At 43.6% G+C, this 21,929-nt stretch overlaps 1 protein-coding gene and 1 pseudogene across 1 annotated transcript; one reads left to right on the forward strand and one right to left on the reverse strand.

The window, feature by feature from the left end:
• Positions 1 to 1,412: 1,412 nt before the first annotated feature.
• On the forward strand, positions 1,413 to 17,169 carry LOC136510727 (uncharacterized; annotated as a pseudogene).
• Positions 17,170 to 19,819: 2,650 nt separating this feature from the next.
• LOC136510728 (uncharacterized mitochondrial protein AtMg00810-like) lies at positions 19,820 to 20,549 on the reverse strand. The gene is made up of 2 exons (XM_066505084.1): positions 20,479 to 20,549; positions 19,820 to 20,372 (listed from the first exon to the last, which is right to left on the reverse strand). The coding sequence occupies exons 1-2, from the start codon at positions 20,547 to 20,549 to the stop codon at positions 19,820 to 19,822; spliced, it is 624 nt and encodes a 207-aa protein (XP_066361181.1).
• Between the last annotated feature and the right edge of the window lie 1,380 nt (positions 20,550 to 21,929).

The following is a 21,929-nucleotide window of genomic DNA, read 5'->3' on the forward strand; positions in this document are numbered from 1 at the left end:
CTTGTAAGTATTCTTAATAGCATGGTGTTAAAGTAATAACAAGTGCATCACGTTTTACTGAGTATGTGCATATCTCTTCTTGATTACTTAATCAAATACTTCAACAATTCATTTACTACACCAAAAAACAGCAGCTATTTGTTTTACTCATAACTGAAGTTCTAATTATCCAAATACTATAATCTTGGACTTTCTAGAAAGCTTATAAAATTTTCTACAACTCTTATTTAATCACCAAAAGCTAATTCACATTCTATCCTAACCAAAACAGGCAATCAATCCAGTGCTGTCCAGAAATTCTAGAGAGCGAGCATTTCGGAATACTAACTTTAAACAGCTATAACTCCCAAACCCTTTGGCCTATTGTCCTAAAATTTTAACACAAGATCAATTTAACTAGATAATTAGGTTAAATAATAAACATATACCCAATGTGAATAATAAATTCTTAGAAAATTACAGTGGACTCCTAATGCTCACAATAGCCTACTGTGAAAATTCATACCATTTACACATGTATAACTTCCTATGCAAAAATGATAAGCTAGCAAGGGTTAATTTAGTGAAAATAGTAAACCCTATAAAAAAGTGTCAAGCAACAGATTATATATTTTTCCAGGCTTCATATTAGTACCATACCACTATACAAAAATTTGCATAGCAATATATTACATATTTTTATCCCTACAAATTTCCTTAGAAAATGCCATTTATTAATAAATAAATAGAAAGACCATTTTTAAATCAAGTTTACAGCAAACTTATTAGTTTACCTAGCTAGAGCATGTCAATACAAAACCCACAAAATTGGAAACACAATTTTAGGAGTTTTCTAGCTCAAGATATCTAATTTACAAAATTGCAAACATACAAAAAGCATTTATCTAAATGCATTTTAATCCTTAATAAAAACATCAGAAACTGTACCTAACATATATTTTATAAAATACTACACTTCCTAAGGAACACTACAAAATTTGGTTCACAAGATTTGGATCTCCATAGCTCAACTTATCATTATTCTAGATTGTATCTAAATCTGTGAAAGAAATATCAAAAACCCTAATACACAGTCGCTGATAGAGGGGTCCCACAGGTCAGCGGCGGGGGCCACCTGTCGGCGAGCCAAAAGCAGGGCATGGCGTTTCCCCGGTGGTATCTCACCGACAACGATGTCTCCGGCCAAAACAACTATACCTACATGATCTACAGACCAACCCACATCTAGTGACCTAGGTGGTGGCAGCGTAGGTACGGCGGAGCGTGCTCGTCGTCGGCCATGGCGGCACGACGACGCTGCTCTGCAGTGCGCCGGCCACCTTTGGCCTCAGTGAGTCTACGTGAGGAGCGCACTGGCATAACAGTGACCATACTGATCTATCTATGTGACCTAGGTGGCACAAGGTGGTCCGATGAGCTCCGGCCACGTGCACGGTGGCAATGGAGGTGTGAGCGCGGCGGCGCGGGTCGCCGTGTTCCATGCCGGTGGAGCAACGAGTCACGGTAACATCATGACACAAGCTAACACACATCCTAACCAAGTTCTAACGTGAAGAATCAGGAAGAATGCGCGTGCAAGTAGTGCGACGGCGAGCTCGCCGTGGAGGCGGCCATGGTGGCCGAAATCTCCGGTGAGATGAAATCAGCGAATAGGCCCTCACCGAAGCTCTTCTAGCACAATAATTATGTCGAGGAGGTGGATGGGGACGTGGAACAGCTGTGGGCTAGACGGAGGCAGTGGCAGTGCGGTGGAGCGTGCGTGAGGCGACGACGGAGGTGGTGTGGTGCTCGGCGACGATGTGCTCTTCCACGGCGAGAGGAATGGCGAGCAGCTGAGAGCGAAGGAGCGGGCAGGAGTGAGTGGAAAGGAGGCGCGGGGTGGTGCAGATAATGGGCGTAGCTCGTGATGTCGAGGGCTAGTCATTGGCCAATGGTGGCCACGCAGCGGCCATGCTCTGCTGCCGATCGGGCATGTCCGGGCGTGGCGCGGCGTTATTCTGGGCGCGATCAGAAGCCTGACAACGCGATTTCAAAGCTTCCAAACTCCTAAACGGTAGCGAATTCGTGCACACAGCCAAAACAGAAATCGTAGAGCTATATACCAGCTACAAAGTTGCTTAAGATACTTTCCCCAAATTTGTAATGGATAGAGAGTAAAATAAGCCCAAAGTTGAGCTCATCACACGGTTAAGTGTTGAAAAACAATGAAATCTTGATTCTTGTGAGCTAATTTCAAGCATGTTAGGAGCTGAACTAGCCTATGACCCAAAAAGTAAAAGTTGTTCCGCTCATCAAATACTACAACTTTGCTTTAGTGAACACATCCATGCAAAGTCTCTGTGACATAGTTCAAACCAGGTCAAACATAGCACTTAAAAATGATGTCATACACCATATCAATGTCTTAGTGACCAAACTAGCCTTAGGTATGAATACCAAAGTTGTTCATAATGACATTCTAAACATGTTTAAGCTATTCCTAAGGTGACACAATCATTTCATACATTGGTTACACATAAAGCTTTCTAGGTCAACATACATAGCATCACTAAAGGACTTGATTAGACAAAGTGATCTTCATGAACAATGTTCCATTAGTCATCCTAAGTGTAGCTAAGATGTTTTAGTGACTCACATCAACCATTTACATGTATTCACTCATGATCATATGCATATATACAAAGAAACATAAAATAACCAACATGTTTCATATATTTCAATCACATGTTTCAAATGTAAAAGCCTAAATATGAATGCTTGATGCTCATGCTCATGCTCATGCAATGCAAGTCAAATTATGCAAATCTAACACCTAGGGTGTTACATTTTTTTGGTTCTAGAAAGATCTTGAGACGGTGACCATTTACCTTGAATAACGTACCTTCATCATTATGATGTGTTACCACTCCATGCGACGAAGTGCTTAAAACCTTGAATGGTCCTTCGCATTTGCTCTGAAGTTTTTTGTGTATGAATAATTATACCCTAGAATTAAAAAGCAATACCTTATCTATCGGGGCGAACTCCTTCTTCTTGATCCTCTTGTCGTGCCATTTCTTTGTTCTTTCCTTGTATATCTTGGCATTGTGATATGCTTTTTCACGCCATTCTTCGATCTCAGAGAGTTGCATCTTCCTCCTGGTTCCTGTAGCTTCCAAGTCCATGTTCCATCATTTGATGGCCTAGTGAGCCTTGAATTCTAGCTCAACAGGCAGATGATAGGTCCTCCCAAAGACAAGTTGGTATCATGACATTCCAAGTGGTGTTTTATAGGTTGTTCTATAAGCCCATAGTGCATCAGCTAGTCTATCCTTCCATGCAGTCCCCATCTCGTTGACCGTCTTATGCAGAATGTTATTGATTTGTTTGTTTGATGTTTCTGCTTGGCCACTTGTCTAAGGGTGGTATGGAGTAGTGACGTTGTGATGGATCCCATGTTTTGACAAGTACTTGTGAAAGTTCTTGTTAATGAAGTGAGTGCCTCTATCACTAATCAAAATTCTTAGAACTCCGAATCATGGAAATATTATTTCTTCAAACACCTTCTTGGAGTTCTTTGCATCAGTAGCTCTACATGGCATGGCTTCAACCCACTTGGAGACATAGTCAACTGCCACCAAGATGTACTCATAGTTTTTTTACTTTGGAAATAGTCCCATGTAGTCGATTCCCAAGACATCGAAGAGTTCGATCTGGAGATTGTTAGTGAGTGGCATGGCATCTCTTGAATTGATATTCCCATGCTTCTAACACGCTCCACACCTCTAGATGAAGTCCCTTGTGTCTTCGTACATGGTTGGCCAAAAGAATCCACTTTGCCACATCTTTGAATGAGTGTGGAATGCACCATAATGCCCTCCATGTGGTGATGAGTGGCATTGTTCAATGATCTTCATGCCTTCTTCTACCGATACACACCTCTTGAGTAGGCCTTCAGAGTGGACTCTAAAGAGGTATAGCTCATCCTATATGTGGAGACAACTTTCATAGATGAGCTTCCTTTTGTTCTCCCCTAGTGCTACACAACCTGCAACCATAAACTTGACAATATTTGCGTACCAGGGGTCAGAATTTGTGATCTTGAAGAGCATGTCATCCTGAAACAAATCATTGATGGGCATTTCCTAAGAATTTTCAAACTGCATTCTGGACAAGTGATCGGCAACAGAATTTTCTACTCCCTTTTTATCTTTTATTTCTAAATCAAATTCTTGGAGTAGCAAAATCCATCTTGTAAGTTGAGGTTTAGCATCTTTCTTAGTGAATAGGTATTTTAAAGAAGCATGATTAGTATAAACATTCAACTTAGCTCCTACTAAGTAAGATCTAAATTTGTTAATAGCAAAAACAACAGACCAGAGTTCTTTTTCAGTTGTTGCATAATTAAGTTGAGATCCCATCAGAGTTTTGCTAGCATAAGCAATTGCATGATGCTTCTTATCTTTTGTTTGTCCCAACACTACCTCCACAGCATAATCACTAGCATCACACATAATTTCAAAAGGCAAAGACCAATCAGGGGGTTGAATGGTTGGTGTAGAGATGAGTGCTTTCCTAAGAATTTCAAAAGATTTTAAACATGCATCATCAAATTCAAAGGGAACATCCTTGGCTAAAAGATTTATGAGTGGTCTAGCAATATGTGAAAAATCTTTTATAAAGCGGCAGTAAAACCCCGCATGAGCAAGAAAACTATTGATCCCTCTGATATTTATGGAAGGAGGTAGATGTTCAATTACTTTAATTTTAGCTCTATCTACCTGTGGGGGTGTGGCCCTCGGTATCCATAGCAGACCACATGGCATGTGCCCTCAGGGGTGGCCCAACCCACAAGAAGAAGCCTTGTGGGGCACGATCCTGGTCGGCGCCTTCCGCAAGACATCTAGAAGATATCCTGAAGATACTATGAGATCTGTTAGGATATGTATGATCATAAGATTCCTGTAATCAGTTATTACTTTTTGGTTATCTCTCAGATCTAACCAACTTGTAACCCTGCTCCCCGGACTATATAAGGCGGGCAGGGACCCCCTCCAAATACACGTAATATCATACGATAGCTAATACAAACCAATAGACCACATGAGTAGGGTATTACATCATACTGACGGCCTAAACCTATCTAACTCGTGTGTCTCTGTTGCCTTCTTGTTCTTGATCTCACGCTCTCCTACCGATCAATCTACCTTCATGGGATACCCCTCGGAGGACTACCGACGATATTCTGTCGACACTACCTCAATCCCTCATTCAGACACCAAGTGTCCAAGCACTATGCCTTTTCTAACCATGAAATGACATTTTTCCCAATTAAAGACTAAGTTCTTTTCTTCACATCTTTGCAAAACCTTGTCTAAATTTTCAAGAGAATCATCAAAAGCTTTTCCATAAATAGAAAAATCATCCATGAAACTTTATGATTTCTTCAATCATATCAGAAAATATAAACATCATGCATATTTGAAAACAAGCTGGAGCATTATATAGTCCAAAAGACATTCTACGATAAGCTTAAGTTCCATATGGACATCTAAAGGTGATTTTTCTTTGGTCATCAGGGTGGATTGGTATTTGATGATAACCCGAATACCCATCAAGAAAATAGAAAAGAGTCATTTGCTAGTCGCTCCAACATTTCACCAATGAAGGGCAACATAAAGTGATCTTTCCTTGTTGCCTTATTAAGTTTTTGGTAATCAATGCGCGTCCGCCATCCTGTGACGGTTCTTTTAGGGATTAATTCATTCTTTTCATTTTTAACAACAGTCATGCCTCCCTTTTTAGGCACAACCTAAACAGGGCTTACCCACTCACTGTACGTGACGGGATAAATGATCCCGGCGTGCAAGAGTTTTAAAACCTCTTTCTTAACAACCTTTCTCATCGCATTGTTAAGCCTACACTGCAGCTCCCTAGAAGTTATAGAATCGGGATCTATAGGGATACGATGGGTGCAAAGAGCAAGGCTAATTCCCTTAAGGTCTTGGAGCGAGTAGCCAAAAGCATAACAATGCTTTTCTAAAACAGTTAGCAAGCGGAGGGATTCTTTTTGAGAAAGTTTATCACTTATGATCACAAGAAAATCCTTATCATTATTGAGAAAAGCATACCTAAGACTAGAAGGCAGGGGTTTAAGCTCAATGGTGGGCTTAGGTGGTTCCAGCAGTTCATCTAAGGGTTCAGGTTCTATGGGATTTTCATCTTCTTCCTCGATGAAGAACTAGGCATCATCTTCAAGCTATCAAGTCATCAAGAGATGCTACCTTAACCTCATCCATTGGTTCTTTCTCGGGAATTGGCTCAGTCTTAACATTTAGAGAATGAGTAATGGGTACAGAAAGTTTAAAGTTTTTTCTGAGACTAATTTTCAACTTCCCTATTTGTCCTTCTTGGATAAGTCTTCCAATTGGTTATCCTATCAATAGGTCGAACTCTATGATATCAAATATATAGAAACTCAAATGAACCATCGTTCCTTGTACCTAGATAGGGAGGACATACAGAACACCCTAACTTGGAAGAATGTGTCCTGAAAGCCTATTGAACAACTTTGTTGTTAGGGTTAATGGCATGTGTTTTAATAAATCATGAGCAAAAGATGCAGACATGATATTAACACCCACAACTAGATTATAAAGAGCATTGAAGGGAGCTTTATTAATTTGGCAACAAATGGATATAGAAGGTGAATCTAGACGAATCACATCAGAGGAAAGCTCTGATTCTTCTAATCATTCATTACTTATAATAGACACTAGCTCTTTCGTAGTCTTTTTAAGAAAAGCTTCCTCAGAAGGGTCTACAATTTCTTCATTGGATGATGATTTTCTAGGCTTCTGAGGCCTCCTCATAGTATGATAATTTGAGGTATTTCCATATTCGGCAAAAAGTTCATCCTCGAATTCAAGCATAAAATCCAAAATTGGAGTTTCCTCCTTTCCGGTGGTTCAGGATTTGGGATAGCTAAAGTTTGTGATGGGTTAGGTAGAGATTCTGGTTTAGCTATCTAGGATTCCTTCCCTAGCAGCTTCTCTTCTACTTCTTTAGGGGTGCTCTCTAAGACTTTAGTAAGAATGCTTATCCCCAAATTGGCGGAGACATGCAAGAACAATCCTCCTGATGCTGTATCAAGATACTTTGAAGTTTCCCGATCAAGACCCATATAAAAGTGTTGAAGAAGAATGGGGTCTTGAATGGCAAGGGCCAGGGCCAGTATTAATGAGAGCATTAAAGCTGTTCCTATGACATGCCTAGAGATTCTTTTTCTTTTTGTTTAAAAGTTAGAACCTCTGAACTGAAGGCTGACTACTGTAGAGATGGGAAAGAATTGCAAGCAAAAGCTAGAGCATAAGGCTTCCCAATCTCCTTGTCTACTCCCTATGGTTTGCTTGTACCAACGTTTAGCTCTTCCCATCAAAGAGAAAGAAAAAAGCTTCAATCGTAAGGTTTCGTCGTGACATGCCTATAATGCGTAGGCATGCACAGGTTTGCTCAAACTCATTTAGGTGGGAGTATGGATTTTTATCATCTTCACCCAAAAAAAGATTGATCTTGGACCATGTTGATTAAACACTGGGCACAACGCATAGCCAGTTGTTAGGATAGGTTTTGAAGATTCTGGTGGCTCTCGGTGTGCGCTCATAGGTGCAGCGTGTTGATGGACAGGAGTGGATTCAAAATCCATAATGAAAAGAAAAGAAAGAAAAAGATAAAAGATAAAAGAGTAATGACACAAGGTTAAGCTAGGTTCGAACTTAACTCAGCAACCGTTTCCCAGCAGTGACGCCAAAAATGCTTGTTGGTATATTTTAATGCACACAGAATAATCCGCAAGCACACAAATACCGATATAGCACTTCACCAAAAAAATATTCTAGAATATCGAACTCAAGGAAACATGTGTGAGAATAACTAAGTGTAACTTAACCCGGAGTAGCAACAAGGCTTAAGATAACAAGAGCGTAGGGGAGATTGCTAAGGTCTTCTAGTTCTAACTTTGGTAAGCTATGTCTTCTATTGTTCAATTCTGGGGATATTACTAAGTAAAACACAAGCAAAGTATGTTTTCTATAGTAATAAGGATCCTACTCGGCCTACAAATGGGAGGTGAACTACCAAGGATTCAACGATGCTATAAGAGTCACCCTCGTGAGCTACCATCGATCTAGAAAGTAGGGTACATCCATAAGTAACCGAGTTTAAGCACCAAGCTTACACTACGAATACTACTTTAACCTAGGAGCGACAAGGATTAAAGTACTCAAAAAGAGTCGCAAACCTAAAGAACAATATAAACACATTACTTACTTGAATCAGAAGTTAATTACTAGAGAAATCTCAAAAGCAAGCTCAAGAAGAATTTGATTCCGCCAGGGTACAAACCATAGAGAGAGCACCAACAGGCAGAACTCCTCCAAACTCTTCCCTCACACTCTATCTCTCTATTTCTAATACAAGACTAGATTCTAACTTGGAGGACTAATCTTCTCTTGATTGCTAGCTCTGATCCTGATGGAGTGGATATGAATTGTGGCTTTGGTTTCTAGGGTTTTAGGATCTGCCTAGAGGAGGGGGTACATGCAGGTATATATAGGGGTCTTCAAGCATCCTGGACCCTTGGATCAAACCAACTAAAAAGAACAACGAAGATGTGATCCTTTGAGGCGGTGGAGAACTAACGTAACGAGGAGAGGTTGCCAGGTGGGGCCCACAGGTTGACCAGCTAGCAGGTGGGCCCAACCGGCCCCACATGTTAGTGTTTTACGCCCTGCTTCAGCGGAGTACCCTCTGGAGTCTTCTAGAGTCTTCCCACATTAGTACCATCGTGGATTAATGTGATTTCCTTCGATGAATAGGTCCTCTTTGGTGGTTTTCTGATTAAATCTTGTTGAAAACACATATTCACCAAAACTAATGAAATTGTTAGTTTAAACCTCTAAGTCTATGTTGGTGATCCATTTTAGTCATTTATACAAGGTATATTGATGGTTTATGATAAGTGTTAACTACCGTCAACACCCCATGATTTTGGGTGCTCTCTGTGATTCTTGTGTTCTTGAGTCTACCCGAGCCACCAGAGATGCGTATCCTCACACCAACTCGAACAACAATGCTTGCCACGGTTCTGACCCCGCAACAGTACCCTTGTTCGTTCTGCTTCCGCTTTTATAGAAGGATTTATGAAGAAGCGGTTATCTACGAGTACAATGATCCCTTATCTACACCGCTCTTATCAATACGCATTCATATGGTGTAAGTTGGCATGGCAACTTCAAGTTCCCATGTACACATGTGCCCGTCCCTTTGGTCTGCCAGATATTGCGCGTCATTAAGTTATCAATACGCATTCATATGGTGTGAGTAATGAATGTCCCAACTTCTAACACCATCTCACCACTTTCCCCGAGAACCGGCCTCTTCCATGATGTATGCATAGATCACGTGGATCTTAATTGCTCCTCTCCCGCTTCTCCATCTTCAAGGGTGGCCTATTCAAGCCGAGGTAGCTAGAAAGGCAAACGCAACTTTGCCAGCAGTCACCGATGAATACCCCTACTTATCCTTCTTGCCCTTCCTCATTTTGGATGTCGTGATCTCAGATTGCTCCTAGGACCTCATCCTCTGCTGGTACGCTGGGTTTCACTATGTTGTCTGCATCTAGTGACTAAGACTAGGTAGCAACCATTCTTATGGTTTAGCTCACTTGGGGTTCAATCCGACAGTCTCCTCATACTTCCATGTGTTTGAATATGGGATCAACGATGATGACTTCTTAGGTGTCAACATCTACTCATCTAAAACTAGAGCTTGGATCTTTAAAGAATCTAAATGAGGCGAGGGTATTGTAGTATCCACATATGGAAAAGTGTGTTTCTTAATGGTTTTATGCACATTCTAGAGTTCTCCTAGATAGTTGTTGTTGAATATGGAGGGAAAGACATGGAGGAAAATTCATAGACCAAGTGGTGATACAATCTCCATCCATGAAGCTCATGGTCAGTTATGTTTATATACTGCTAATATTTTGAATAGGTATGAGCTTTCAATCTAGATCCTTAAAGGCTATGGTACTATTAAATGGATATTGAAGCATAAGGTGACCATGCTGGACCTATTTAGATAGAACAGTAATTGGTACCAGAGATTTGCGATGCTGACTTATAGAGCGATTGTAGTTCATCCAAAATGGAATTTGTTTTTCCTTGTTAGGGAGGACAAAACAATGATTGCATATGGCATGAACCGCATTAAAGTTCATGTCTTCCCTGCCCGGGCCATCGGCTATCCTAGAACTACCTAGAAAATATTATGTATGAACGGTGGACCTCATTTTCTTCCTTATGTTTCTTGTTCATGAAGTCATTAATAAAGCAGTAAAGGTGCATATGCTGTTTTTTGTTGTTACGAACATGTTTTTGTTCAGGTAGGTAGTTGTTTCGATTCTATATCTAGGCCAATTTGGGCTTAGTAACTAAAAGAATGGTGTGTTGAATATCATTAATTCTACTGCTTTGTGTAGGTTGTGGAGTCTGAGTGCTTTTGAACATATTTTTCCTGCATTGGCTAAGGGAGGAAGAAGAGGGGTTGCATGGTGCATTGGCTAGCAATCCGAATGTTGCACTAATTATATTCATTTTGCCTTGCAAGGAATGTCACATAGGAGGAGCACAACTACGTCATTTCATTATCTAAAGTATGTAGAGATCAGTACCTTTAGTATGCAATATATATACCGCTTGTGTTAGGACATCGGTTGAGAAAGATGTTATGGTTGCATCTATTGTTATTGTAAAAAGTTCTCTTGTCTATAAACATGATTCATGGATGTAATGATTATATCTATATGCTTTGTTTTAAGTAAGCTATTAAGGGTCAACCATTGTTTTGTTATCACCACCGCCGTTGGTGGTGCAAACATCCAACACCGTCACTATATGTATGATGTGACAGGGATCAAAAGTGTATTACCACCGAATCATTTAGTAACCCGACACCGACTAAAGGATCATCAAAGGTGGATCATGGTGCAAGGCGACAGTGACCATGACCTTTGTACCGACGGTTCATATGCTGAAGCGATGTGATGTTTACCTTTACATAGACGTCTTGACCGTCGAAGCGACAATGAACCCATACTACAAATAATCGGGTCAAAGTACAAGGCGACGGTGCTGGTGACCACTATATAGGTAGTTGAGATGCCACATGACGATGATGTTAGCCTCGACATAGGCGGATCACTGTCGAGTGTATACTACCGAGGCCGAAAAACTGCTACGATGGGGGTTGCAAACCGGCCGTGGTAGGTCTATATGCAGTAGTGATAGAAGCAATACAAACACCCATATACACTGGATGTAGGGCACTTTGGTCTTAACCAGTATAAACTCTATGTTCCGTATGCTACTCATGTGATCTGCTATGCACGATACATCCCATTGTTATTGTTGGTGGTAAAATCATTGATACGTTTATAGTAGTAAAGACTACATTGTTTCATACTCTAGTGATGACTTACTAGAAGTAGAAGGCAACACAAGCCCAAATACAAAAAGGGACTCCATATAAACCTTTTTCTTATGCATGTATGATTATCTGATGACAAATTTAGAAAGGTTGAGTTAGTTAGATCTTAATCCCTTCGATTAGAATTAGACGTCATAGATTAAGATTATATATCTATATAAGAAACTCAACCCTAAATCCTCTTCCTCATTCCCACCCGCGGCCACAAGCACTCAAGCTCCTATCCAACGCTCTGTCGTCGCCCCTGACTCCTCCACCAAGGCACAATGACAGCCCCGCCGTCGCTCCTGACTCATCCGCCAACGCAGATCTACCTTCATGTTTGGATGCTCTTCTAATCCGCTAAGACACACCCACTCCTCCCATGTATGTGGTGACAGATCCACTGCTCCTTGTTGCCTCCATGCTAATCCTATCCAAGATCTGTTGCTCTTACTGATGTCCCTGCTCATCCATCTGCCCTTGCCACCATGGCGACACCTTAGCCGTATCACCTTCCCACCCATTGCCTATCATCACAGGGCCAACAAGCCTCCATCTAAGCCGGGGGGCTCGACAGTTGACAGTCGCCAAAGCCGAGAAATTTGATAAATTTCTTATATGTTAAGGCATGTTTTTTATATTTAAAATACTTTATTGACAGGTCAAGTGATTCAAAAAAGTATAGTCCAAGTCTCGTGGCCCCTACAAGTCAGGAAACCGCTCCTTGAATCCATGGAGAAATTGCTCCTAGTTTCCTCTCTATCGGAAGCAGAAGCATGGACTTCAGCTTCCCTGACCTACTGGGCACTCACTGCACACCACCGCGGATGCCAGATGAGAATGTCGAGGAGATCTTCCTCTGTGTCCCTCCCAACGACCACGAGTGCCTCCTCTGCGCCGCCCTTGTCTCCAAGCATTGGGCCCGCCTCCTCGCGAGCTGCGGATTCCGCCGCCGCTACCACGAGCGCCACAGGATGCCGCTGCTGCTGGGGTTCCTCGGCAACCACCTCATCGACAACAGCGGCTACGGGAGCTTCATCCCCACGCGCGCATTCTAGCCGGCCTGGCACGACCACCGCGACTACCGCGCGCATGACGCCTGCCACGACCGCGTCCTCCTCAATAGGATCGCCCGGTGCGGTGATGTGTTCCAAGGAGTGGAGGCCGCGCTCATCGTCTGGGATCCCATCACCGACGAGCAGTGGCGGCTACTGCGCGACCAGCCGGTGCGCAACTGGACCGCCACGGTACTCTGCGCCACTGTCAGCGATGGCGCCTGCAACCACCTGGGCTGCTATCCCGGCCACTTCTGCGTCATCTTCATCAGCATTGACGACAAGGAGATGTTTGCTAGCGTGTACTCATCAGATTCCGCCGCAAGGAGTGAGGCAACCTCTGCATAGCTCACATATGATCGTCTCAATTGGGAGGTGTTCCCTGCTCTAGCAGGGAACGCACTCTACTTCTTCTTTGAGAGGGGGATCACAATGCTCAAGTACAATCTGGCCACAAGGGATATGTCTCTGATCCCCCTACCAGCCACTCCCTTTTTTCGCCGCATTGTGCCCATGGCCATGGACGACAGTGGGCTGGGACTCGTAGAAGTGGACATGTAGTCTAATCTCATACTCTGGTCAATGGAGATTGGTCCTTATGGAAATGCAGGAGGATGGGTACTGAGTAGAGACATTGAGATCAAGACCCTGCTCCCTGCTCATGCCCTCGCGCTCTTTGTGGTTGCCATTGCAGATGTCGTGGGTGTCGTCTTCATGTATACGGTTGATGGGACCTACACTATTGATCTGAAGTCCCGGCAGGGCACCAAGGTTTTTAGCTATGGTTCCTATGACATTATCCCCTTCGTGAGCTTCTACACTCCAGGTACGGCCAGATGAGGTCCTACTTAACGTTAGCGTTTCATAGTCATTGTTATTGTTCAGTTGTGATTTTTTTCTATAAATAGGCTGGATTTATAGGCGCACGGGTAGCTGCACCATGATTCAGTATGGGGAATATTATGGTTGGATTTCTATGTGCTCTAGAGTCTAGAACAATGACTTCACAAAATTGTATGTTCTCCCAATGTCATACACCTATAGTCGTATTTTCTTTTATGACCAGTGTTGGAATTAATCGGCTAGACATGCACAGTAGGAATTTCTTGGGCTGGGAATACCTTAAATGGTCGTTCCTAGTACACATATGATCTATCTTTTTACACTGCAATTATCAGCCGCACACATGCATGTATTTGTTAGCAACCTGTAGCTGGATTGTAGAGAATAGAGGGGAATTAGAAGAACAGCAGTAGCAGCTCAGGGATTTGGGAGGAAGATGAACAGTGGAGAGAGAGAGGACTTGAGAGGAAAGAAACATGTTTGTATTCTATTGTTTGATGATCTTTCCAGCTGGTGCTCCTGCGCTCTTGTAGGTGACGGCCTATGGTCCAGGCCAATGCTCGACTATGCCAAGGCCAAGGCCCATTACCCATATGAAGGCCCATCCATGAGTAATCCCTGACATTCTCCCATTCTTAAGCTTCGGTTTGCCCCCAAGCCGATGGAGAAGATCGGAACCACTAGGATCCCAAGGAAACTGGACGATCATGTGTTTCTTCAATTCCTTCTTCGAAAGTTGTCTTCCAGTATCTTTGGATAGGGCATGTGGAGCTACAGCATGCGTCACAGTTGGTTCAGACTTTGCCGACTTGGCAGATGGTATAGCATGAATGATAGCAGCAAAACTCTCAGCAACACAATAGAATCCTTTCATCATCTGACTAGAGCTTACTAAACATTATGCAGATGCGTCCTTCAGAAGTATGGCAATGAGAGCTTCAGCAGCTGGACTATGCATGTTCTTCCTGTTGTAGTCCTTTGCTTTCAAACTAATGAACAGTGGAGTACCAAAAAATCATGATACAAACACTCGACAACTCTGCTCATGTGTATGTTCCAAATCAAGCAGCCAAGCCCCACCTCCTTATCAAAAGTTATGGGCTAGTACAAGCTGAATAATGCCAGAATGCACTGCAAGTTCCAGTACCCATAGACAGAAGCAATAGCCAAAAAGAGAACCTAGGGAATTCCATGGTCTGATGATCGATCAACCAACTCTCATATTCTCACTGGAGTCCCATCGATCAATTTTACTATGATGGGTTCAGTAGCACGAAGAAGACGAGGAACATGTTCAGAAGATTGATCGACTGGTTTCAATGTTGTCATCATCGTGACATGAACAGAAATCTCATTCTAGGGCTTGAATCCTTGCCCTACCACTACTACAGTTTGGTAGAAATAGGACAATTTCCTTGTTACTGCTCCCAGATCACCACGACCACTGATTAGCCATCGAACTAAAGGTAAGCATTGGGGCGTCCAAGTCCATGGGGCCATCCAAGGAAAACAGAAATACCAAATCATCCAATAACCATCAACCATACTGAAGAACAACCAAGGCAGCAGAGTCAAAATATGCATATTGCTCAACAGCAGAAGTAGCAGAGGTGGAGGCCCCAATTGACGCTGGAAAAGCACTAGACATTCAAAAGCTTCACCAATATCCCTTAGTCGATTACCTTCAAGCAAGAAACACCAACACTTGCCACCACACTTCCGCTGTACTAGCTCTAGAATCAGTGCATAGCCAACCATACTCACTAATAGCACCAATATACATGTCAGAAGCTCCTTGTTGAACTTGTCTACTTGCCCTGCAGGTTTGAGTAATTCATGGCAATGCTGCCCACATTGGACCACACGCTCAATAATTTCCCATTAAAAATACTTGTGTGGTAAAGATGGCTCTGTGAACTGCCAAAATTGACTAAAACACAACTGATGAGTATTTAACAAGAGCCCCCATAATACTGTGTTACTGACACTCAATTCAAACACCCCCAAAAAATCAGCTGCACATGAGGAATGTTGTATTGCCTTCCCAAACAGTTGGAACAAGGTACTTTCTGTAACAGGGGCAAGTAGTATACTAGCACCATTATGTAAGAGAAAAATCATGTTACGTACAGTCCCACAAACACATGCCGGTAGTGGCCAATGGACCTTGAACCAGATATAGTCCTAGTTCATCACCAGCATCCTGACTCTTCTAGTTGTAATGAGATGCAAACGAAAGAGAGGTCCCACAACTGTGCACTCTGAATTGCAGCAAAGCCACTTGATAAGGTCTGCCACTTGAACTATATTACCGATGAAAGATGGCTAGGGTGTTGGCCTAAGTTGAACTCCATTGCCCTGCATCCCAAATTGCTCTGGTGGTGGCCATGGTTGCCTATGTGGCACTGCATCCCAGCTATGATAGGATGGAGGCAAGAAACAGCTCTGTATGCTCTTGTCAACCAAGGATTGAGTTGAGGGTACATAAGCAGTACATAGCATGTTTGACATATGCATGGGAGGTGGCCACAGTATCTCTAAAATATGCTTAGCCATTTCCTCAAACACCTCTGGGGCCCCTTGAACGACAGAGACAGGCCCAAACGCAACAACTCCATTGGAGTGAGGAGGGTAGATGATAGTGTTGTACCTTCTCGGCATTTTGTCAAACACCACTTGCGCTTGAATGGAGATAGAAGCAGGCCTAAATGTAGTTGGCATGGTGGGGTCTATGCAGGTGGCGACACGGACGGAGAGCTCAGACGGGAACGCATTGGCGTACTCGAAGGAGATGGTCTCGCAGCCGAGCGGTGGCTGGCCGTCGTTGTGGAGGCAGTCGTCATGGCCCAGGTAGACGGCGATGTCCTCCGTGGCTCCGCACCCCTCGTCCATCCGACTTTGCCATATCGAGCCTCCTGCTCCTCCAGCAACTCCTAGCGAGCAGAGGATCTGGCGGGGCAGCGGCGCTGGCACGGGCACGGGCACGGGCACGGGCATGGGCAGGGCAGCGGCGACGGTGCGGAGTGCCGGGTGCAGCGGGCCCGCTGGAACGGCAAATAGCGGCGGTGAGAATCATGCGTCGTCGGAGTGGAAGCGGACGCAGCGGAGGGGGCCGGTTGCACGGCGAGGTTGCAGGAGAGTGCGGCGGTCTCGACGAGCTCGAGGGAGATGGCGCGCAGCGCAACGCAGGCGGAGGCGGAAGGTGCTAGCACGGGCCTGACTCAGGCGGCGGCGAAAAGTGCAGCAGCGGGCATGACCGATGTGGCGGCGGAAAGCGCGGGCACGGTGGCGACCGAAACGGCCGGGGATGGTGCGGGCGTGGGCGCGATCGACGCGTTGTGCTCAGCGAATCGCCGATCCAAATACGCGTTGTGCTCGGCAAAGAGCCTGCGCATCTCGTCGAGGACAAAGTAATCCCTCACAGTATTTAACACTGTGTGCACTTGTATATGATATGTCACATGGTGTCACTTAACAACATAGAAGTGGATCATGATTTATACCAAACAACGAAGTCTGCCATCTCTTAATATGACCAAGTGTGGGTTTCAACTTTCAACTGGTGGAGCTGCATATAATGTGTTGTTGTTACGTGCATGTTCTGTTAGCCATTAGCACTTAAGCATCAGCTTTAGTTTTTTTTTTGTGCTAGCATAGAAAAAATGTTTAATTAATAAGGGGAATTGATTTCTTCTCAGTCTGCTGACATTTGTTTTTTTTTTTTTGTATTTTTGCAGTATTACGAGCAGCCTTAAACAGGTGAGGAACCGAGTTGCTCAAGTGCTTGACAGAATTAAGGTGCACACCGTAGGGGTTTCTTGGCAATGGGAAATTTGTTGGTGGTAGCAATGGAAATGATAAATAGCATGAGCCTTATAGTGGGATAGATCTTTAGCATTAGCGTGGCTAATGCCGGTCATAGTGTGCTGGTGTTCATAAGGTGAACATCGAAAATCACACTCCGGGCTATATATAGGGGACAAGGTCATTAAACAACATTGAGATACTGATATAATTAATTTCAGCTCATGAGAGACTGCATATCAAACTCTGTTTCAGTTAAATGATCCAGTCATGGTTTACTGCTCTGTCACTCTTTCTGACTGCCTTCCATTCTTCTTGGTTTGTTCTTGTGCTGGTGGGTGATGCTCATTTGCTGACCATAGAGATCTTAACTCTCTGTTTGGTTACCACTTACCTGAATGCTCATTTTTTTTGCACTTGTAGCAAATTTAATTTATTTGATGACTCTCTGTTTGGTTACCACTTGTAGCACATTTAATTTATGTAATTACAACTGTCATGTGCCGCAAGCTGCACCCTGTGGTGATATGAAGACTGTGGTTTAGGAGGGAGAGACGGGGGCAGAGAGAGAGAGAGGAGAGAGAGAGAGAGAGAGAGAGGGGGGGGGGGGGGGGGGGGGGGGGCGTGGAAGCTAATGTATGGTGTTCAAACAAAAAAAGAATGAGTGCATACACTGATAGCAGTAGGACAGTAAGATTGCAGATATATTAAGTTCAGAAACATCAGTTAGTAGGTCAAACTTTTCTCAACTTTGACTAGATCCACAGAAAATATGTGCAACATTTATATCTCCAAATAAATTTATTATGAAAGTATATTCAACGATCAAGCTAATGATACTAATTATGTATTATAAATATTAATATTTTTTTGGGGTGCATTTTCCCTACTCCTAGGAGTAGTTACTCCCATCTTCAATAAACCACATTGCTGTATGTTTGCATACTCATTTATCAAGTTTGAGTATGTTTATATACTCATTTTGTGAATACTCCAAATCTTACTACAGTGAATTTTTTTCGAAAGAGCCTATATTTTTTAATATATTATTATAATATCAGTTATAGTAGTATATAAAATAAGTATAACCATATACTTCATGAATACTTGCATAGTTGACGTAAATATTATCCTAGATGGTCTAGTAGTATGATCTTATACTTTGTCTACATACACTTCAGTTGGGCCATATACACCCTAAATCTAGAGATATAGACATGGGAGTAACTACTCCCTGGGAGTAAGAAATAATTTCTATTTTTATATATATTTGATCAAAATGAAAAGTGTTTGACTTGTTGAAAAGTGAGAATAACAGCTATTTTGGGACTGAGGGAGTAATCCGATTCATGAATTTGTTTTTGTTTTTTTGTAAATGTAAGTTTTACTATGCACATAAATTTTGCGGTGTGATGCAGCGTAACACAATGTGCTACGATGCACCATAACACAATGTGTATAGAAACGAAAGGACCTAGTAACACATGTGATGCATGCACCACAACACTTAAATTAACAAAAGGAAAGAGTACGCGCAAAATCTACAATTTTAGGGAATTGTTTTACGGTGCGACAATGTGAAACGGAAGGAACGAATTTTACGGTGAAACTTAGTTTAAGGTATGGACTCAATTCTACAATTTGCGAGAATTGATTTAAATATACTGTAGATCAATATTATCTTCTAACAATGTAAGAAAAAATTGCATGTTTATTAGGCTTGAGTATGCTAGGATTTTTATTCATTGCAACCCAAGGATTTTTTTCTTGAAGGTGACCTTTTTCCGACAAGGTCTCAAGAACATAAACCTCGATGACGCTAAGCCAGTGCATCAGCTCCTTGGTCTTCACTGTAGAGAAAGATATGATCTAACACAATCTGTATTAATAATGTTGTGTTACATCTACACTGCATTACAACACAGAGACACGATGCCTAACTGCTTAAGCTAGCGGAGCGCGTCGTGGCGAGTCGGCGGAGTCGTGCGGACGCAGTCCGAGCTGCAGTGGCGGGCGTGCGCGCGTCGTGGACGTTGGGGTGTTCTCCCCCCCCCCCCCCCCCCCCCCCCCCCCCCCCCACCCCCCCCAGTCTCGGCGTTGAGACGATGACGCAGGGCCTGTTCGCCTGAACTACTTTTTAGCCAAGTCAGCTTATTCTTCCTCACAGAACACTATTGAATCAGCCGAAACCAGTCGACTTATGTACTAGCCGAACAATGTTCTGAAGTCGTCGAACAGCGATGTTGGCAGCGCTTTCGTGAAGATGCCGGTGAACTGTTGTGAGCTAGGCACATGCAGGACTCGACGACGCCCATCTTCTGTCTGATGAAGTGGATGTTAAGCTCGATGTGTTTTGTCCGTTTGTGGTGCACTGGATTCCGACTCATATATATGGTGGAGACATTGTCACAGAAGACCACGGTGGCCTTGTCGACGGGGCAGTGCAGAGCCAGGAGCATTCGGCCACCGTGTTAGCAACGCTGCGGTACTCGGCTTCGGCACTGGAGCTGGACACTGTCGTCTGTCGTCTAGCTTCACCGAGGAACACGCAATAATATCCCCGAAGTAGACGGTCGTGTGTCAAGGCACCCGACTCAGTCAGCGTCAGATTACGCCGTGATTGTCGGAGAGGACATGCGGTGCAGGTGAACTCCGAGGGCCGGCGTGCCGCGCAGGTGCAGGTACCGCAGAACGCGCTTCAGCAAGGCAGAGTGCACATCGCGCGGCGAGTGCATGTGTAAGCACAGTTGCTGCACGGCATACACGATATCGGGCCGTGTCACGGTCAGGTACTGCAAGGCGCCGGCCATACTCCGGTAGAACGTCGGGTCGGTGAGGAGGTTGCCAGCGGTGGTGGACGTCTTCTGCTTGGTCTCTGCAGGAGTTGTGACAGACTTGCAATTTTGCATAGCTGCACGCTCAATGAGGTCTTCAACGTACTGAGCTTGGGAGAGAAAGAAGCCGTCGCTCGTGCGTTGGACGTTGATACCGAGGAAGTAAGACACTGGACCCATGTCTTTCACCGTGAACTCGGCCTTGAGCTTGACGATGATGTGCTGGAGCAGATTGCTGGTCGACACTTTCAAGATCATGTCATCGACGTAGAGCAATATATATGCCGTGCTGAGCGACGTCCGAAGCACGAACAGCGAGGAGTCAGACCTGGTTTGTGTGAAACCCAGGAGATTTGATGAACTCGATGAAGCTTGTGAACCACGCCTACGGTGCTTGACAGGAGGCCATACAGTGAGCGGGACAAGAGGCACACCGCTTGCAGGCGTTCTGGGTCGCTGAAACCTGCAGGCTATTGACAATAGACACGTTCCTGGAAATGGCCATGGAGGAAGGTGTTGGAGACGTCGAGCTGCCGAGCTGGCCCACTACTAACTTTTAACCCTTATGCCACTGCTTTTTTGTTGCAACGCCAAGATTTGGTTGCAACAGGGGTGTTATTGCAACCATTAGCACTTTTGGTTGCGATAGATGAGATTTTTACCATGCAAATTGTTTTGTGGCAGTAAGTATGGAGATCGTTGCGAAAAGTAAGTGTTATCGCAACCAATTATAGAACGGTTGCAATAAGTGATCACTGTTGCCATGATTTGATTTGCGTCGCGGGTAGTTTTATTGGCGTTGCAAAACTAATGATGATATTGCTAACTGTTTAGTTGATGGTTATGATAGTCCGTCTATGTTGCAACGAATATGTTTTGTTGTGTGTAATAGTCACCCGCAGTTACAAAAAAGTTGTACATATAGCAACGAAAAAATAAATCGTTGCTATCACTAAGGTTTAGAGAACAACGCTTATAGGAATTTTTAAAAAAAAATAGAGATGTAACCACGGTTTTGAACAGGAGACTTTTGAGACTAAAGTTAAGCTACTAACCACTACACCATAATAGTATTTTTGTCATAAGTAGCCACAGAACCTTATACAAATTTTAATATCATGTCTATGTTTCATTGTATGTAATAGTCTCTTTCGTTGCAAAATGGTTGTACATATTGCAACAAAAAAATTACATCATTGCAATACCTAAGGTTCTCGACCACAATGGTTAAGTAAAAATAAATAAAAAAAATGCTACTCACAGGTTATGAACTTGAGACCTAAGAGTCCTGAAGCTAGGTACATACTGTTACACCATATATTTGTTTGTCATATTGGTAGCCACAGGAACCTATATAAATTAATGTAGACCCATTGAGGTATTGAAAGAGGATCTAATTATTCTGTACCTACGTAGATGAACTCGATCAATTTCCTAGGCGGCGTCGCGGGCTCGCGACCGGCCCTGCAGCCAACGTGGTGGCAGCCCTCCCTACAGCCAGCAGCGTTGTCGCGGCCTCCCTGCAGCCGGCGTCGTCGTGGCCCTTGAATTCCCTACAGCCGGCGTCGTGGTGCCCTAGTTCCTTTCTGCTCATCCACAAGATAAAGAGATGGAGCACCAGCCAGTGCACCATCCTTCCTCGGCACACGAGAAGGGAGTGTCTAGCCTAGTGCCACCACGCACCACCCTCCATCATCGACCAAAAGAGACGATCATGCGGCTGGCCGACCATCATCGACGAGAAAAAGAGGATCTCATATGCATGCACTATTGCAAGATCTTTCATCGTTGCCTTTTCCCTATCTCCAATATAGTTTATAATGTCGTGATCCCTTTCAATTAACGCGCTGCAGGAAAGTCGATCTTGTGACATTTGGAAGATAGA

Source organism: Miscanthus floridulus, chromosome 16 (assembly GCF_019320115.1).
Source record: "Miscanthus floridulus cultivar M001 chromosome 16, ASM1932011v1, whole genome shotgun sequence".
NCBI lineage: Eukaryota > Viridiplantae > Streptophyta > Magnoliopsida > Poales > Poaceae > Miscanthus > Miscanthus floridulus.

Excerpts from the sequence above, each read along its gene's own strand:
- LOC136510728 (XM_066505084.1), bottom strand. The coding sequence starts at position 20,549 with ATGGCCATTTCCAGGAACGTGTCTATTGTCAATAGCCTGCAGGTTTCA. Across the intron at positions 20,373-20,478 it reads ACCCAGAACGCCTGCAAGCG|GTCTGACTCCTCGCTGTTCG; the intron begins GTGTGCCTCTTG and ends CACACAAACCAG.